Source organism: Entelurus aequoreus, linkage group LG14 (assembly GCF_033978785.1).
Source record: "Entelurus aequoreus isolate RoL-2023_Sb linkage group LG14, RoL_Eaeq_v1.1, whole genome shotgun sequence".
NCBI lineage: Eukaryota > Metazoa > Chordata > Actinopteri > Syngnathiformes > Syngnathidae > Entelurus > Entelurus aequoreus.
In genome coordinates, this window is record NC_084744.1 from 41,722,172 (window position 1) to 41,743,253 (window position 21,082).

General features: G+C 41.5%; 1 protein-coding gene and 1 long non-coding RNA gene across 2 annotated transcripts in view; one reads left to right on the forward strand and one right to left on the reverse strand.

The window, feature by feature from the left end:
- Positions 1-21,082, forward strand: part of LOC133665394 (uncharacterized) — a 707,793-nt gene that overhangs the window by 406,948 nt on the left and 279,763 nt on the right. The gene's annotated exons all lie outside the window — the stretch shown is intronic.
- chn1 (chimerin 1) overlaps positions 16,746-21,082 on the reverse strand; it is a 68,604-nt gene continuing 64,267 nt past the window's right edge. Inside the window, exon 9 of the mRNA XM_062069919.1 lies at positions 16,746-17,439. Coding sequence (XP_061925903.1) covers positions 17,268-17,439 — 172 coding nt within the window. The 3' untranslated portion in view covers positions 16,746-17,267. The remainder of the gene's footprint in view (positions 17,440-21,082) is intronic.

The following is a 21,082-nucleotide window of genomic DNA, read 5'->3' on the forward strand; positions in this document are numbered from 1 at the left end:
TACTAACATGTGGATGTGCAGCCTCTGTAGGGCAGGACAATAACATCCACATAAGACTACTAACATGTGGATGTGCAGCCTCTGTAGGGCAGGACAATAACATCCACATAAGACTACTAACATGTGGATGTGCAGCCTCTGTAGGGCAGGACAATAACATCCACATAAGACTACTAACATGTGGATGTGCAGCCTCTGTAGGGCAGGACAATAACATCCACATAAGACTACTAACATGTGGATGTGCAGCCTCTGTAGGGCAGGACAATAACATCCACATACGACTACTAACATGTGGATGTGCAGCCTCTGTAGGGCAGGACAATAACATCCACATAAGACTACTAACATGTGGATGTGCAGCCTCTGTAGGGCAGGACGATAACATCCACATACGACTACTAACATGTGGATGTGCAGCCTCTGTACGGCAGGACGATAACATCCACATAAGACTACTAACATGTGGATGTGCAGCCTCTGTAGGGCAGGACAATAACATCCACATAAGACTACTAACATGTGGATGTGCAGCCTCTGTAGGGCAGGACAATAACATCCACATAAGACTACTAACATGTGGATGTGCAGCCTCTGTAGGGCAGGACAATAACATCCACATAAGACTACTAACATGTGGATGTGCAGCCTCTGTAGGGCAGGACAATAACATCCACATACGACTACTAACATGTGGATGTGCAGCCTCTGTAGGGCAGGACAATAACATCCACATAAGACTACTAACATGTGGATGTGCAGCCTCTGTAGGGCAGGACAATAACATCCACATAAGACTACTAACATGTGGATGTGCAGCCTCTGTAGGGCAGGACAATAACATCCACATACGACTACTAACATGTGGATGTGCAGCCTCTGTAGGGCAGGACAATAACATCCACATAAGACTACTAACATGTGGATGTGCAGCCTCTGTAGGGCAGGACAATAACATCCACATAAGACTACTAACATGTGGATGTGCAGCCTCTGTAGGGCAGGACAATAACATCCACATAAGACTACTAACATGTGGATGTGCAGCCTCTGTAGGGCAGGACAATAACATCCACATAAGACTACTAACATGTGGATGTGCAGCCTCTGTAGGGCAGGACAATAACATCCACATACGACTACTAACATGTGGATGTGCAGCCTCTGTAGGGCAGGACAATAACATCCACATAAGACTACTAACATGTGGATGTGCAGCCTCTGTAGGGCAGGACAATAACATCCACATAAGACTACTAACATGTGGATGTGCAGCCTCTGTAGGGCAGGACAATAACATCCACATAAGACTACTAACATGTGGATGTGCAGCCTCTGTAGGGCAGGACAATAACATCCACATAAGACTACTAACATGTGGATGTGCAGCCTCTGTAGGGCAGGACAATAACATCCACATAAGACTACTAACATGTGGATGTGCAGCCTCTGTAGGGCAGGACAATAACATCCACATAAGACTACTAACATGTGGATGTGCAGCCTCTGTAGGGCAGGACAATAACATCCACATAAGACTACTAACATGTGGATGTGCAGCCTCTGTAGGGCAGGACAATAACATCCACATACGACTACTAACATGTGGATGTGCAGCCTCTGTAGGGCAGGACGATAACATCCACATAAGACTACTAACATGTGGATGTGCAGCCTCTGTAGGGCAGGACGATAACATCCACATACGACTACTAACATGTGGATGTGCAGCCTCTGTAGGGCAGGACGATAACATCCACATAAGACTACTAACATGTGGATGTGCAGCCTCTGTAGGGCAGGACAATAACATCCACATAAGAGCAGAGTAATGTCGTAACTTTAGATGTTGCGGACACATCTGCTAGCGTTAGCTGTAGCGAGCTAACTAGCCCAGCTTGTAGCAGTCCTAAGCGGCCTACAAGCTACGGTGTACCGGTTGAGACGCATAATAGATTTAGCTCTTTAGCTAGTCCTACACCCCAGTCTACCGGGCACCACACCTTAGTTATAGGGGACTCCATCACCCGAAACATAAAGCTTAGCAAACCAGCCACAATAAAGTGTATCCCCGGGGCCAGAGCACCTGACATTGAAGCTAATCTTAGGGAGCTAACTCGCAACAGGCCTAGTAAACACGTACGACAGGCTAATCGCACCACTAATTATGCGAATATAGTTGTACACGTTGGCTCCAATGACACTAGAATGAGACAGTCAGAGATTACAAAGAGAAACATAGCCAGGACTTGTGATCTCGCCAGAAAGATGTCCAGGCATCGAGTAATTGTCTCTGGCCCCCTGCCTGCGAGAGGCAATGATGAGAGATATAGCAGATTAGTCTCGCTTAACAAGTGGTTGGCTAGCTACTGTAGGACGCAGGGACTAACGTTTATTGATAACTGGCCCTCTTTCTGGGGCAAACCAGGCTTGCTGATGAGAGACGGCCTTCACCCTAACCAGGAAGGCGCCATCATCCTGTCTAGAAACATAGACTACTATTTAAGTCTCACTTGACTGACTACACTAGAGCAAGCCCGGTCACAGGCAATTACAATGTCTGTTAGTCCGGGTGAGGAGTCAGTTAAGCTAGAACTAGCCAGCGCCAGGCTGGATAATCCATGTACGCATAGCAATTCTCTTAGAATAATACACAATTCACATAATGTTTTTTCTGTTGTGTCTGTGTCAGAGGTGGACATGCATTCTACTGAGGTGGCAAATTATGATATGTCCAGTCTATTGCAGCACCAAGCAAACAATCGGAAAATTCCCGTCATATCAATTCCTAGATATGGTCGAAACTATTTAAAGTGCACTACGCATAATAAACGCAACATTGTTAATATTGCCACTACGGATAATCTTAACAAAAACTCGTCAAAACAGCCCAATACCTATAATATGGGCTTTTTAAACATAAGATCATTGTCTCCCAAGGCGTTATTGGTTAATGAGGTCATTAGAGACAACAATCTTAACGTCATTGGTCTTAGCGAAACCTGGCTCAAACCGGACGAATTTTTTGCGCTCAATGAGGCATCTCCTCCTAACTATACGAATGCGCATGTTGCCCGCCCTCTTAAAAGGGGAGGGGGTGTCGCACTAATATACAATGAAAATTTCAACCTTACCCCTAACCTAAATAATAAATATAAATCGTTTGAGGTGCTTACTATGAGGTCTGTCACACCGCTACCTCTCGACCTGGCTGTTATCTACCGCCCCCCTGGGCCCTATTCGGACTTTATCAGTGAATTCTCAGAGTTCGTTGCTGATCTAGTGACGCACGCCGACAATATAATCATAATGGGGGACTTTAATATCCATATGAATACCCCATCGGACCCTCAGTGCGTGGCGCTCCAAACCATAATTGATAGCTGTGGTCTTACACAAATAATACATGAACCCACGCATCGCAACGGTAATACAATAGATCTAGTGCTTGTCAGGGGTGTCACCACCTCCAAAGTTATGATACTTCCATATACTAAAGTAATGTCCGATCATTACCTTATAAAATTTGAAGTTTTGACTCTTTGTCAACAAGCTAATAATAATAATAACTGCTATAGCGGCCGCAACATTAATGCTGCCACAACGATGACTCTTGCTGACCTACTGCCTTCGGTAATAGCACCATTCCCAAATTATGTCGGCTCTATTGATAAACTCACTAACAACTTTGACGATGCCTTGCGCGAAATTATTGATAGTATAGCACCGCTAAAGCAAAAAAGGGCCCCTAAAAGGCGCACCCCATGGTTTACAGAAGAAATTAGAGCTCATAAATTATCATGTAGAAAACTGGAACGCAAATGGCGCGCGACTAAACTTGAGGTTTTCCATCAAGCATGGAGTGATAGTTTAATAACTTATAAACGCATGCTTACCTTAGCTAAAGCTAAATACTACTCAAATCTCATCCGCCTCAACAAAAACGATCCTAAATTTCTGTTTAGTACAGTAGCATCGCTAACCCAACAAGGGACTCCTCCCAGTAGCTCCACCCACTCGGCAGATGATTTTATGAATTTCTTTAATAAGAAAATTGAACTCATTAGAAAGGAGATTAAAGACAACGCATCCCAGCTACAACTGGGCTCTATTAACACAAATACGACTGTATATACGACGGACACTGCCCTCCAAAATAGTCTCTCTATTTTTGATGAAATAACATTAGAGGAATTATTACAGCGTGTAAGTGGGATAAAACAAACAACATGTTTACTTGACCCACTTCCTGGGAAACTTATCAAGGAACTGTTTGTATTATTAGGTCCATCAGTGTTAAATATTATAAACTTATCACTTTCCTCCGGCACTGTTCCCCTAGCATTCAAAAAAGCGGTTATTCATCCTCTGCTCAAAAGACCTAACCTCGATCCTGACCTCATGGTAAACTACCGACCGGTCTCCCACCTTCCGTTTATTTCCAAAATTCTCGAAAAAACTGTTGCACAGCAGCTAAATGAACACTTAGTGACTAACAATCTCTGTGAACCTTTTCAATCCGGTTTCAGGGCAAATCACTCTACGGAGACAGCCCTCGCAAAAATGACTAATGATCTATTGCTAACGATAGATTCTGATGCGTCATCTATGTTGCTGCTTCTTGATCTTAGCGCCGCTTTCGATACCGTCGATCATAATATTTTATTAGAGCGTATCAAAACACGTATTGGTATGTCAGACTTAGCCTTGTCTTGGTTTAACTCTTATCTTACTGACAGGATGCAGTGCGTCTCCCATAACAATGTGACCTCGGACTATGTCAAGGTAACGTGCGGAGTTCCCCAGGGTTCGGTTCTTGGCCCTGCACTCTTTAGTATTTACATGCTGCCGCTGGGTGACATCATACGCAAGTACGGTGTTAGCTTTCACTGTTATGCTGATGACACTCAACTCTACATGCCCCTAAAGCTGACCAACACGCCGGACTGTAGTCAGCTGGAGGCGTGTCTTAATGAAATTAAACAATGGATGTCCGCTAACTTTTTGCAACTCAACGCTAAGAAAACGGAAATGCTGATTATCGGTCCTGCTAGACACCAACATCTATTTAATAATACCACCTTAACATTTGACAACCAAACAATTAAACAAGGAGACTCGGTAAAGAATCTGGGTATTATCTTCGACCCAACTCTCTCGTTTGAGTCACACATTAAGAGTGTTACTAAAACGGCCTTCTTTCATCTCCGTAATATCGCTAAAATTCGTTCCATCTTGTCCACTAGCGACGCTGAGATCATTATTCATGCGTTCGTTACGTCTCGTCTCGATTACTGTAACGTATTATTTTCGGGCCTCCCTATGTCTAGCATTAAAAGATTACAGTTGGTACAAAATGCGGCTGCAAGGCTTTTGACAAAAACAAGAAAGTTTGATCATATTACGCCTATACTGGCTCACTTGCACTGGCTTCCTGTGCACTTAAGATGCGACTTTAAGGTTTTACTACTTACGTATAAAATATTACACGGTTTAGCTCCAGCCTATCTCGCCGATTGTATTGTACCATATGTCCCGACAAGAAATCTGCGTTCAAAGAACTCCGGCTTATTAGTGATTCCCAGAGCCAAAAAAAAAGTCTGCGGGCTATAGAGCGTTTTCTATTCGGGCTCCAGTACTCTGGAATGCCCTCCCGGTAACAGTTAGAGATGCTACCTCAGTAGAAGCATTTAAGTCCCATCTTAAAACTCATTTGTATAATCTAGCCTTTAAATAGACCCCCCCTTTTTTAGACCAGTTGATCTGCCGTTTCTTTTCTTCTCTCCTCTTCTCCCCTGTCCCTTGCGAGGGGGAGTTGCATAGGTCCGGTGGCCATGGATGAAGTGCTGGCTGTCCAGAGCCGGGACCCCGGGTGGACCACTAGCCTGTGCATCGGTTGGGGACATCTCTGCGCTGCTGACCCGTCTCCGCTCGGGATGGTTTCCTGTTGGCCCCGCTGTGGACTGGACTCCCGCTGATGTGTTGGATCCACTGTGGACTGGACTTTCACAATGTTATGTCAGACCCACTCGACATCCGTTGCTTTCGGTCTCCCCTAGAGGGGGGGGGTTACCCACATATGCGGTCCTCTCCAAGGTTTCTCATAGTCATTCACCGACGTCCCACTGGGGTGAGTTTTTCCTTGCCCGTATGTGGGCTCTGTACCGAGGATGTCGTTGTGGCTTGTACAGCCCTTTGAGACACTTGTGATTTAGGGCTATATAAATAAACATTGATTGATAAACATTGATTGATAAGACTACTAACATGTGGATGTGCAGCCTCTGTAGGGCAGGACAATAACATCCACATAAGACTACTAACATGTGGATGTGCAGCCTCTGTAGGGCAGGACAATAACATCCACATAAGACTACTAACATGTGGATGTGCAGCCTCTGTAGGGCAGGACAATAACATCCACATAAGACTACTAACATGTGGATGTGCAGCCTCTGTAGGGCAGGACAATAACATCCACATAAGACTACTAACATGTGGATGTGCAGCCTCTGTAGGGCAGGACAATAACATCCACATAAGACTACTAACATGTGGATGTGCAGCCTCTGTAGGGCAGGACAATAACATCCACATAAGACTACTAACATGTGGATGTGCAGCCTCTGTAGGGCAGGACAATAACATCCACATAAGACTACTAACATGTGGATGTGCAGCCTCTGTAGGGCAGGACAATAACATCCACATAAGACTACTAACATGTGGATGTGCAGCCTCTGTAGGGCAGGACAATAACATCCACATAAGACTACTAATATGCATGCAGAGAAGATCACATCCAGCCGGAGGAAGGGAATAAACATTTGGAAATGTATTCAGCGTTCTCCCGACAAAGGTCACTTATCTCATGGATCACAGCTCCTCAGATGAACTCTGCTTAATGAGAACGAGGATGAGGATGAGGCAACATCCAGAGAAGACAATGAGAGTTTATCCCAGCATCTGAGACAGTGATGAGAGGCTTGATAGCGAGGACGTATATATGACAGATTGGAGGGGAGGCTAAACGCTCGGATGAAAATCCCATTTTTCCGCCGCACAATCACAGAGAGAGGAGTGAGAATTTGGCTCACATTAACCGAAGGTGACGCCTCGCCAACAGCTCGGTGATTGGATGTCAAGCTCTGATTGTGCGGCAAACAAAAGGGGGAGGCGAGAGACCACCACGATACAAAAGGAATATGACACCATGAATATAGAAGCAATGCAGGCTTCTTTAAATTTGTATCATTATTATTATTTACATGTATAGGTGCAAGTGAGAAAAACCCCCCAAAAGTCTTATGCAAGGTTCTCTCATAAGGCAGTAAATTAACAAACTGAAATAAACACAACATAGTGTATAGACAAATAAGATACGAATAGTCTACCTTGTGTGGATTGACTCTAGGTGTGTGAGTGGGTGTGTGTGTGTTTAGGTGTGTGTGTGTAAGTGTGTTTGTGTGTGTGTTTAGGTGTGTGTGTGTGTGTGTGTGTGTAAGTGTGTTTGTGTGTGTGCACAAACCCTGTTTCCATATGAGTTGGGAAATTGTGTTAGATGTAAATATAAACGGAATACAATGATTTGCAAATCATTTTCAACCCATATTCAGTTGAATATGCTACAAAGACAACATATTTGATGTTCAAACTGATAAAAAATTTTTTTTTGCAAATAATCATTAACTTTACAATTTGATGCCAGCAACACGTGACAAAGAAGTTGGGAAAGGTGGCAATAAATACTGATAAAGTTGAGGAATGCTCATCAAACACTTATTTGGAACATCCCACAGGTGAACAGGCAAATTGGGAACAGGTGGGTGCCATGATTGGGTATAAAAGTAGATTCCATGAAATGCTCAGTCATTCACAAACAAGGATGGGGCGAGGGTCACCACTTTGTCAACAAATGCGTGAGCAAATTGTTGAACAGTTTAAGAGAAACCTTTCTCAACCAGCTATTGCAAGGAATTTAGGGATTTCACCATCTACGCTCCGTAATATCATCAAAGGGTTCAGAGAATCTGGAGAAATCACTGCACGTAAGCAGCTAAGCCCGTGACCTTTGATCCCTCAGGCGGTACTGCAGCAACAAGCGAAATCAGTGTGTAAAGGATATCACCACATGGGCTCAGGAACACTTCAGAAACCCACTGTCAGTAACTACAGTTGGTCGCTACATCTGTAAGTGCAAGTTAAAACTCTCCTATGCAAGGCGAAAACCATTTATCAACAACACCCAGAAACGCCGTCGGCTTCGCTGGGCCTGAGCTCATCTAAGATGGACTGATACAAAGTGGAAAAGTGTTCTGTGGTCTGACGAGTCCACATTTCAAATTGTTTTTGGAAACTGTGGACGTCGTGTCCTCCGGACCAAAGAGGAAAAGAACCATCCGGATTGTTATAGGCGCAAAGTTGAAAAGCCAGCACCTGTGATGGTATGGGGGTGTATTAGTGCCCAAGACATGGGTAACTTACACATCTGTGAAGGCGCCATTAATGCTGAAAGGTACATACAGGTTTTGGAGCAACATATGTTGCCATCCAAGCAACGTTACCATGGACGCCCCTGCTTATTTCAGCAAGACAATGCCAAGCCACGTGTTACATCAACGTGGCTTCATAGTAAAAGAGTGCAGGTACTAGACTGGCCTGCCTGTAGTCCAGACCTGTCTCCCATTGAAAATGTGTGGCGCATTATGAAGCCTAAAATACCACAACGGAGACCCCCGGACTGTTGAACAACTGAAGCTGTACATCAAGCAAGAATGGGAAAGAATTCCACCTGAGAAGCTTAAAAAATGTGTCTCCTCAGTTCCCAAACGTTTACAGAGTGTTGTTAAAAGGAAAGGCCATGTAACACAGTGGTGAACATGCCCTTTCCCAACTACTTTGTCACATGTTGCAGCCATGAAATTCTAAGTTAATTATTATTTGCAAAAAAAAAATAAAGTTTATGAGTTTGAACATCAAATATCTTGTCTTTGTAGTGCATTCAATTGAATATGGGTTGAAAAGGATTTGCAAATCATTGTATTCCGTTTATATTTACAGCTAACACAATTTCCCAACTCATATGGAAACAGGGTTTGTATGTAAGTGTGTGTGAATGTGTGCGTGCGTGTGTGTGTGTGAGTGCGTAAATGTGTGAATGTGTATATGTGTGTGTGTTTGTGTGTGTGAATGTGTGTGTGTTTGTATGCGCATGTGTATGTGTGTGTGAGGAAGTAATAGGGCTACATTATAAGGTAGAAACAGATGGAGAATGTTGATTCATAATGTACGTGTATAGTTAGTGAGTGAAGATGAGGAGTACATACAGTCGTGGTCAAAAGTTGACATACACTTGTAAAGAACATAATGTCATGGCTGTCTTGAGTTTCCAATCATTTCTACAACTCTTATTTTTTTGTGATAGAGTGATTGGAGCACATACTTGTTGGTCACAAAAAACATTCATGAAGTTTGCTTCTTTTATGAATTTATTATGGGTCTACTGAAATTGTGAGCAAATCTGCTGGGTCAAAAGTATACATACAGCAATGTTAATATTTGGTTACATGTCCCATGGCAAGTTTCACTGACATCGTCTGACATCACATGGACAAAGATAAGACCTTCTGGAGGAAAGTTCTGTGGTCAGATGAAACAAAACGTCCATGTGATGTCAGATGAAACAAAAATTGAGCTGTTTGGCCACAATACCCAGCAATATGTTTGGAGGAGAAAAGGTGAGGCCTTTAACCCCAGGAACACCAACACTACCGTCAAGCATGGTGGTGGTAGTATTATGCTCTGGGCCTGTTTTGCTGCCAATGGAACTGCTGCTTTAAATGGGACAATGAAAAAGGAGGATTACCTCCAAATTCTTCAGGACAAGCTAAAATCATCAGCCCGGAGGTTGGATCTTGGGCGCAGTTGGGTGTTCCAACAGGACAATGACCCCAAACACACCTCAAAAGTGGTAAAGGAATGGCTAAATCAGGCTAGAATGAAGGTTTTAGAATGGCCTTCCCTTAAACGTGTGGACAATGCTGAAGAAACAAGTCCATGTCAGAAAACCAACACATTTAGCTGAAGTGCACCAATTTAGTCAAAAGGAGTGGTCAAAAATTCAAGCAGAAGCTTGTGGATGGCTACCAAAAGCGCCTTATTGCAGTGAAACTTGCCAAGGGACATGTAAGCAAATATTAACATTGCTGTATGTATACTTTTGACCCAGCAGATTTGCTCACATTTTCAGTAGACCCATAATAAATTCATAAAAGAGCCAAACTTCATGAATGTTTTTTGTGACCAACAAGTATGTGCTCCAATCACTCTATAACAACAAAATAAGAGTTGTAGAAATGATTGTGAACTCAAGACAGCCATGACATCATGTTCTTTACAAGTGTATGTACACTTTTGACCGCGACTGTAGGTGATTATTCCAGAACAAATGACCCGTGTGTTTGTGTTTAATGAAAAAGTGTCTAAGAGTGATACGGCCAAAGATAGGACGGAGATGATGAGTTTGTCTAGTAATATGATCCTAAACTTGCCATAAAAATATTTAAAAGGTGTAGGAGGCGTGTTAGGAAGGTAATTACATTTATAGATAGAAGAGCTGTGTTGAGTACATTTACACAGCTTCATCAGTGGGACTCATACGTGAACGTGGAAGTCACTAGAACACCAACATGTGAGGAATGAACATCCCCCTGCGTGCACGTGGTGATGCAACCTTAGGTTTTGCTTTCACATCCAATTAACTGTGAGTGACGTGTTGATTTGAGGACTTGAGGCATGATGTCATGCTTTTAGGGACAACCTGTCACCGCGTGTAATTATGCAGGATGAAGGACGGAAAAGCATCCTTCTGAAGGTCACACAAACCTCCTGAAGGTCACACATGCATCTTCCACATCTCGTTGTCATGTAGGCGTCATTCTTCTCGACTTCTACCGTGATGGCTTCTTGCGACTCGTTTTGATTCAAGTTGCTGTAGTTAGTTTATACATGAAGGCCAGTTCACCCAGTGGACTCCATTTGCATCTCTAGGTAATAAAGCCGACCCGGGCAAAATAGGGCCCATTAAGATTTTCAATGCGGTCCGCCGGACGTTCTACATCATTTTTTTAGACCTTTAACATCAAGAGTGTATTTGCCATTATGATGTTTTTAAATGACTAAGTCTTGAACTATAGAAAGTATTTCAATGGTTGAAATCTGCACTTTTGAGTGTTCTAGAAGTTATTAGGGTCATCTAGGTCACAGCAGCTCAGACCAGGAACAAAGCAGAGTGGGCAAACGGAAGCAGATTTTTACGTAATATATCATATTGTAGGTGTTTATTACCCTCTGCGTTAATATTTTGCTGTTTGTTACATTTTTGTTGCGTTTTGCTTGATTGTAAAAGATACACAACTATGGAGGAGCTGGTCTGAGAAGTAAAATATGTTGTTAATATTCAGTGTTTTATTGTTCATAGTTAATATTGTAAATCCCCCTTTATTTATTTTCATGTACATTTTGGGTGTCCCATTCAGTAAAAAACTGTAAAATTCCATTCCAGTTTTTTTAGGTTGTCTGTTCTAACTTTTTCAGAACTCTATGGGACATTGTGACTTTTGGTATTAGTGTTCCTGAAAAAAAGGGACCCAAACACACATACTGTACAGCAGGTTTTTATATAATTTATACACACATACACATTGGCCACCCCAGACACATTTTATTCTCTCAATGTGGCCCCCGAGTCCAAATATTTGCCCAGCTCTGCAATAAAGTGTATAAATGCACAATATAATGAACCGTAAAATGTATTTTTTTAATAAATGCAATTCCCAAAATAATAAACTAAATTTTTAACGCTAGAAAATAACATTCGTTTTTAGAATTAGATAAAGCACATTCCATTATGATTTTTTTTAAGGATAACTTTTTTACAATTCTATGGGACATTGTGACTTTTGGTATTAGTGTTCCTGGAAAAAAAGGGAGCCAAACACACAGCAGATTTTTACAGTATATATCATTTGTACACACAAACACCTTGGCCCCCCCAGACACATTTTTTTTTATCTCAATGTGGCCCCCGAGTCCAAATATTTGCCCAGCTCTGTTGTAAACAATTGTCCAAAAGAGACATTTGTTGGAATATTGTAAATCCCACTTTCTTTATTTCCATGTACATTTTGGGTGTCCCATTCAGTAAAAAACTGTAAAATTCCATTCCGATTTTTTGAGGTGGTCTATCATAACTTTTTTAGAACTCCATGGGACAAGCGGTAGAAAATGGATGGATGGATGGACGTTGTGACTTTTGGTATTAGTGTTCCTGGAAAAAAAGGGACCCAAACACACTTACTGTACAGCAGATTTTTACAGCTAAATTTTTCTCTCAATGTGGCCCCCGAGTCAAAATATTTGCCCAGCTCTGTAATAAAGTGTACAAATGCACAACACAATTTGCCAGGAACTTGCATGGCTGCAGTATTTGTGACCCCAAGATGCAGGAACCAGGAGGACGAGGACCAGGTAAGATGATTTTAATTCACAAACAGAGAGAAAGCAGTCTTGCATGTAACAGTTCCCAACATAAAGTCAATCCTCGAGCACTGAGGAGCGCGCCAGGCTGGCATAAATGGAAGCCAGGTGTGGACCGGCTGCCAATCAACAGCAAGTGAGAGGAAAAACAGCGCTCAGCGGTACACGCAGGAAATAGAACCAAAATAAGAGCACCGATAGGAGGTAAAACACAAAACAAGGAAGCACAAATAGAAAAGAAGTGACAGATTGTCACACAATTAACTGTAAAAAGCTGGTTGAAAGGGAAAAATTGGATATGAGGGCCAGCATGAACGAATAGAACAGACAAGCCATTGTAATGTCTGCTCGCGGAAAACAAAAATCCTAATCTACGATTTGACTCCCTCGAATGGCCTTGATGCTGCAACAACAGGAGCAGGCTGTTCTGAAAACATCCCCGAGGACACCTCAATGATAGACGCTTTTGACCTCCCTCCCTCCTCAACGACACCTGGAGTCAAACTTTTGCTTGCATGCAGAATGGCCCCAGGCCTATGGACACTACATCAACACACCCAAGACAATGGGCATATACACCCCCCCCTCACCACTGCTTGATTCCCCTTTGGGGTGATGGACGGCTGGCAGCGCTTCATAGCAGCAGTCGACCTCCAGGGTTCCAACCCCCCCCCCCCCCCCCCTCTGTTGCGAGTTGTCGTGATTAAATGTAACATGTTTATGTGTGCATGGCATGGAGGTTTTTTCCCCACTCCAGACTAGCCCGCCTTAGGAGTCTAAATTGTATTTTTTTACTCATCTTCTTCCCCAGCGTTTTACCTTTGTCTCATCTTTTACGGGGCGCCTTGTGGCGACCCATCAGCATTCCTGTTCTGTAACCCTGTACACTGTTTGTCTCATCTTGAACGGGTTTGTGCTGAAAACATAGTTTTGTTGTACTTGTTGCAATGACAATAAAGTCATATCCTATCCTATCCTAAAATGTATTTTTTGATTGCATATTTAATAAACATAATTTCAAATATTCATTCAAACTACCCGGTACCTTTTTAACGCTAGAAAATAACACTTGTCCTTAGAATTAGATAAAACGCACCTAAAATATCAATTTATAAAAGACAGAGCGCTTCATATGAAATGGTATTTTCTCCTAACCGCTTCCTGCTCCGTCACTGATGATATCATAAGATCATATATATGAATTTCATGGACGCCCCTGCTTATTTCAGCAGGAGAAGTGCCTTTTGGGTTGGGAATTCTGGCCAATGTAGAATTAGAACGATTCAAAACATCAGTTTGAAATGATTTTTTTATTATTTTCCACAAAATCCCCCACCCCCATCAAACATGCATCTAATTAAAGGCCTACTGAAAGCCACTACTACAGACCACGCAGTCTGATAGTTTATATATCAAAGATGAAATCTTAACATTGCAACACATGCCAATACGGCCGGGTTAACTTATAAAGTGACATTTAAAATTTCCCGGGAAATATCCGGCTGAAACGTCGCGGTATGATGACGTATGCGCGTGACGAAGTCAGAGTAACGGAAGTTATGGTACCCCGTAGAATCCTATACAAAAAGCTCTGTTTTCATTTCATAATTCCACAGTATTCTGGACATCTTTTGCAATTTTTTTAATGAACAACGAAGGCCGCAAAGAAGACAGTTGTAGGTGGGATCGGTGTATTAGCAGCGGACTACAGCAACACAACCAGGAGGACTTTGTTGGAGCGCTAGCCGCGCTAGCCGCCGACCTCACCTTGACTTCCTACGTCTCCGGGCCGCCAAACGCATCGGGTGAAGTCCTTCGTCCTTCTGCCGATCGCTGGAACGCAGGTGAGCACGGGTGTTGATGAGCAAATGAGGGCTGGCTGGCGTAGGTGGAGAGCTAATGTTTTTAGCATAGCTCTGTGCGGTCCGGTTGCTAAGTTAGTTTCAATGGTGTCGTTAGCACAGCATTGTTAACCATTCGCCAGCCTGGAAAGCATTAACCGTGTATTTACATGTCCACGGTTTAATAGTATTGTTGATTTTCTATCTATCCTTCCAGTCAGGGGTTTATTTCTTTTGTTTCTACAAGTATATGCAGTTAAAGCAAGATGCTATCACGTTAGCTCGTAGCTAAAGCATTTCGCCGATGTATTGTCGTGGAGATAAAAGGCACTGAATGTCCATTTCGCGTTCTCGACTCTCATTTTCAAGAGTATATAGTATCCGAGGTGGTTTAAAATACAAATCCGTGATCCAAAATAGAAAAAGGAGAGTGTGGAATCCAATGAGCCAGCTTGTACCTAAGTTACGGTCAGAGCCAAAAAAGATACGTCCATCACTGCCTCTCAAGTCCTTCACTGTAACGTTCCTCATCTACGAACCTTTCATCCTCGCTCAAATTAATGGGGTAATCGTCGCTTTGTCGCTCCGAATCTCTCTCGCTCCATTGTAAACAATGGAAAATTGTGAGGAATATTACCTCCTGTGACGTCACGCTACTTCCGGTACAGGCAAGGCATTTTTTATCAGCGAGCAAAAGTTGCGAACTTTATCGTCGATGTTCTCTACTAAATCCTTTCAGCAAAAATATGGCAATATCGCGGAATGATCAAGTATGACACATAGAATGGATCTGCTATTCCCGTTTAAATAAAAACAATTCATTTCAGTAGGCCTTTAATGTACCCTAAGATTTTTTGTTCAAATAAAGCCAATAATGCAATTTGTATTTATTTATTTTTTTACTCTGGGTAAACGGAATGGAATTTTAGTTTTTTTCCTGAATGGGACACCCAAAATGTACATGAAAATAAATAAAGGGGGATTTACAATATTAACTATGAACAATAAATGTTAAATAAATGGGTTATACTTGTATAGCGCTTTTCTACCTTCAAGGTACTCAAAGCGCTTTGACAGTATTTCCACATTTACCCATTCACACACACATTCACACACTGATGGCGGGAGCTGCCATGCAAGGCGCTAACCAGCAGCCATCAGAGGCAAAGGGTGAAGTGTCTTGCCCAAGGACACAACGGACATGACTAGGAAGGTAGAGGGTGGGAATTGAACCCCAGTAACCAGCAACACTCCGATTGCAGGCACAGCCACTCTATCAACTTCGCCACGCTGTCCCAATAAAACACTGAATATTAACAACATATGAACATCTTTTACTTCTTAGACCAGCTCTTCCATAGTTGTGTATCTTTTACAATCAAGCAAAACACAACAAAAATGTAACAAACAGCAAAATATTAACGCAGAGGGTAATAAACACCTACAATATGATATATTACGTAAAAATCTGCTTCCGCTTGCCCACTCTGCTTTGTTCCCGGTCTGAGCTGCTGTGACCTAGATGACCCTAATAACTCCTAGAACACCCAAAAGTGCAGATTTCAACCATTGAAATACTTTCTATAGTTCAAGACTTAGTCATTTAAAAACATCATAATGGCAAATACACTCTTGATGTTAAAGGTCTAAAAAAATGATGTAGAACGTCCGGCAGACCGCATTGAAAATCTTAATGGGCCCTATTTTGCCCGGGTCGGCTTTAATACCTAGAGATGCAAATGGAGTCCACTCGGCGCGTATGAAACATTGATTTTGCTGCAATCGATGGCCCGGCTGAGCAAGGTCAATAAAAATGTTGTCACTCTCCAATGAAAAACCTTCATATGAAGTGAAGTGTGAATTTTATTTATATAGCAATTTTCTCTAGTGGCTCAAAGTGCTTTTACATAGTGAAACCCAATATCTGTTACATTTAAACCAGTGTGGGTGGCACTGGGAGCAGGTGGGTAAAGTGTCTTGCCCAAGGACACAACGGCAGTGACTAGGATGGCGGAAGCGGGAGATCGAACCTGGAACCCTCAAGTTGCTGGCACGTCCACTCTACCATCCGAGCTATACCGGCCCCAATCTGTAGATGCAACACATGTTTGGTGTTTTGCATAAATATATGACATCATTCACCATAACAATAACATTAAAGCAATATTAATAACTAACTCCTTGCACCATGTAGAATAGTCTTTGCTGTTGCTATGACAACAAAGGATCACCTACTTGGTGGTCTATAATACTGATGGACCATCTTGAGACCCTTGTAGCTACACTTTATAACTCTAGGGGGAGCCCTTGAGCAAAAATAATTGAAAATCCAAGCCCTTTATATAAACTGCATTTCCAATCAGGCACATTGGCAACACTCCAGTGTTTTATCAGGTTTAATAAATTAAACTGATCATGCACAAGTCGTGTACAAATAATGACGGTACAAAATCCATTTACAAATAATACTATCGAGAGTACAACAAAATGCACCAGGAAAGTCTGGAAGGTTCCATCAATAAACTAGGTAATAAAAAAACCAAAAACATGACATTGTAAAAAGTACCCTGCCTATCAAAAAAAAAAGCAGCGGCTTATTTTTAGGCAAAGTTTACTGCCTGGTAGGCAGCTGGGAAGGTGGACTAGATCTAGCACCGCACAGACAAAAAGGCAAAATCACAGCAACAAACAATCTTTCCACATGCTGAGATACAGAGCACTGATGCATGCTGGTCCGTCAGCCCTGCACAGGAATCCCCCGACAAAAATGGGGAGGCATAGAGTGGAGAAGGTTGGTGGTCTGCACCTGGTGCATCATCAGAAGAGTCCCCCTTTTTTAAAGGTGTGTTTGACCAAAAAGCGGGAGTGGAGACCAAAACCTCCTGATGTTCAGAAGAGCGCGTCCACATGCTTGATGAGCACCTCCACCACCTGTCTCTGGTAGCGGATGTCGTTGAGGGCGCTCATGGCGTCGAGGTTGGGGGTGCGCATGAGAGTGGGCCCGAACACGATGGCCAGGTTCTCTGCGTTCATCAGGTTGAATTTCTCGTGTTGGGTCACCCTGAAATGTGACAAAACCAGTTAGCAGCAACAGAAATGTCTAGTGACTAGGGGTGTCCCGATACAAACATTTTGGTCCCAGTATCGGTACCAAAATGCATTTTGATACTTTTCTAAATAAAGGGGACCACAAAAATGGCATTATTGGCTTTATTTATTTTTTTGGTTTTTGACGACATTTATTCAATGTCAGGTTGTGACGTTGATCTTTCATAGTTCTTTTTATTGATTTTCACATTCACATTAACAAAACATTCCAAACCCTCTTCATCTCCTACCCCTGCTGTCACTCAAAAAAACAAAAAAAACAAAGTAAGAGTACAAAAGTACCCAGAGTAAAAAAATAAATAAATACAAATTGCATTATTGGCTTTATTTGAACAACAAATCTTAGGGTACATTAAAGGCCTACTGAAATGAATTGTTTTTATTTAAACGGGAATAGCAGATCCATTCTATGTGTCATACTTGATCATTCCGCGATATTGCCATATTTTTGCTGAAAGGATTTAGTAGAGAAAATCGACGATAAAGTTCGCAACTTTTGCTCGCTGATAAAAAAAGCCTTGCCTGTACCGGAAGTAGCGTGACGTCACAGGAGGTAATATTCCTCACAATTTTCCTTTGTTTACAATGGAGCGAGAGAGATTCGGAGCGACAAAGCGACGATTACCCCATTAATTTGAGCGAGGATGAAAGATTCGTAGATGAGGAACGTTACAGTGAAGGACTAGAGAGGCAGTGATGGACGTATCTTTTTTCGCTCTGACCGTAACTTAGGTACAAGCTGGCTCATTGGATTCCACACTCTCTCCTTTTCCTATTGTGGGTCACGGATTTGTATTTTAAACCACCTCGGATACTAAATCCTCTTGAAAATGAGAGTCGAGAGCGCGAAATGGACATTTAAAGTGACTTTTATCCCCACGACAATACATCGGTGACACACTTAGCTACTGAGCTAACGTGATAGCATCGTTCTCAAATGAAGATAGAAACAAAAGAAATAAACCCCTGACTGGAAGGATAGACAGAAGATCAACAATACTATTAAACCATGTACATGTAACTACACGGTTAAAAATTCTCAGCCTGGTAAGGCTTAACAATGCTGTTGCTAACGACGCTAAGGCTAATTTAGCAACTTAGCAACCGGACCTCACAGAACTATGCTAAAAACATTAGCGCTCCACCTACGCCAGCCAGTCCTCATCTTCCCATCAACAGCCGTGCTCACCTGCGTTCCAGCGATCGACGGCGCGACGAAGGACTTCATCCGTGGGTTTGGCGGCAAGCATCAGCTAGGCGTCTGCTAAGTAAGTAGTCCTTGTTGTGTTGCTGTAAGTATTGTACTTAGCCGCTAATACACCGATCGATCCCACCTACAACGTTCTTCTTTGCAGCCTCCATTGTTCATTAAACAAATTGCAAAAGATTCACCAACACAGATGTCCAGAATACTGTGGAATTTTGTCGAAGAAAACAAGAGGTTTTTATATCGGGTCAGATGGGGTCCAACCACTTCCGTGGATTTTGTGACGTCACGCGCATAAATCATATCCAAAGGAGTTTTTCAACCGGAAGTGCGGCAGGAATTTTAAAATTGCACTTTATAAGTTAACCCGGCCGTATTGGCATGTGTTTCAATGTTAAGATTTCATCATTGATATATAAACTATCAGACTGCGTGGTCGGTAGTAGTGGGTTTCAGTAGGCCTTTAAACATATGTTTATTATTGCAATTTAGTCCTTAAATAAAATAGTGAACATACTAGACAACTTGTCTTTTAGTAGTTAGTAAACAAACAAAGACTCCTAATTAGTCTGCTGACGTATGCAGTAACATATTGTGTCATTTATCTACCTATTATTTTGTCAACATTATTAAGGACAAGTGGTAGAAAATGAATTATTAATCTACTTGTTCATTTACTGTTGATATCTGCTTATTTTCTGTTTTAACGTGTTCTATCTACACTTCTGTTAAAATGTAATAATCACTTATTCTTCTCTTGTTTGATACTTTACATTAGTTTTGGATGATACCGCACATTTAGGTATCGATCCGATACCAAGTAGTTACAGGATCATACATTGGTCATATTCAAAGTCCTCATGTGTCCAGGAACATATTTACTGACTTTATAAACATAAAAGGAAAAAATACTTTGTAACAATAAAAAATATTGATGTAATCATAGTGGTATCGACTACATACGCTATTGTACTTGGTATGTGTTTTGGTGAAAAGAAGTCATTATCAGGTGTAGATCCACTCATAGCATTTGTTTACATTCAGGCGTGCTAGCTTTTGTTAGCAGTGACGCCGGTGAGCTATTGTATCCTCCTATGGTGTGTAGTGAAGTATGTTAAATTATTCCTACGTCCTCCAGTGATAATAATACTTGGAAGAAACTTACTTTATTTGTTGCCATGGAGACCAGGATTAGGGCGTTTCAGTGTTATAACTTCACCTTTATCTTTACTTTTTTAAGCCAAAATGCATCCGTTCTCCCTTTTCTGTCTACACACTGTGTCTGCTTGTAAGGACTCTGTGTGTGCGCACTGCCGAACATGCTCCTCTGCTCGTAAAACCAGCAATGCCGTCATGCCCGGGAATCGGTACTTTTCAAACAGAGTATAGTACCCTTTTTGATTCATTAGTACCGTGATACTATGCTAGTACTGGTATACCGTACAACCCTCAATGACTCAAAGCCACCCACAGCTGCACAATATGTTTAATTCATATCCATCAAAAGACTTTTAACAGAATTGAGTTATCTTTATCATTTGAACTTGATGGAACATACGTATACTCTTTTTACCAAAACACAAAACAAAAGTCGTTCCCTAAGATTACCTGAAAAATATTTATACAGAAAAAACCAACAAGTGGCACCAATGATTTTCTCCACATTTACTCTGACAAATATTTTTCCAAAATGGGACTTTAATGAGACAGTTTTTTAAATTATATTAATGATTAACCCATGTGCAACTTTGAGATTGACTATATACACTATTAGGATCTAACAGGGACCTACTCATTAAAGTGTCATAAATTAGCAATAATACATATATATATATATATATATATATATATATATATATATATATATATATATATATATATATATATATATATATATATATATATATATATATATATATATATATATATATATATATATACAGTCGCGATCAAAAGTGTACATACACTTGTAAAGAACATAATATCATGGTTGTCTTGAGTTTCCAATCATTTCTACAACTCTTATTTTTTTGTGATAGAGTGATTGGAGCACATAATAATAATAATAGACAAAACTAGTGCAGTTTAGCTAAATGTGTTGGTTTTCTGACATGGACTTGTTTCTTCAGCATTGTCCACACGTTTTTGTCAGGACTTTGGGAAGGCCATTCTAAAACCTTCATTCTAGCCTGATTTAGCCATTCCTTTACCACTTTTGACGTGTGTTTGGGGTCATTGTCCTGTTGGAACACCCAACTGCGCCGAAATGATTGGAAACTCAAGACAGCCGTGACATTATGTTCTTTACAAGTGTATGTAAACTTTTGATCATGACTATATATATATATATACTGTATATATATATATATATTTACACACACACACACAT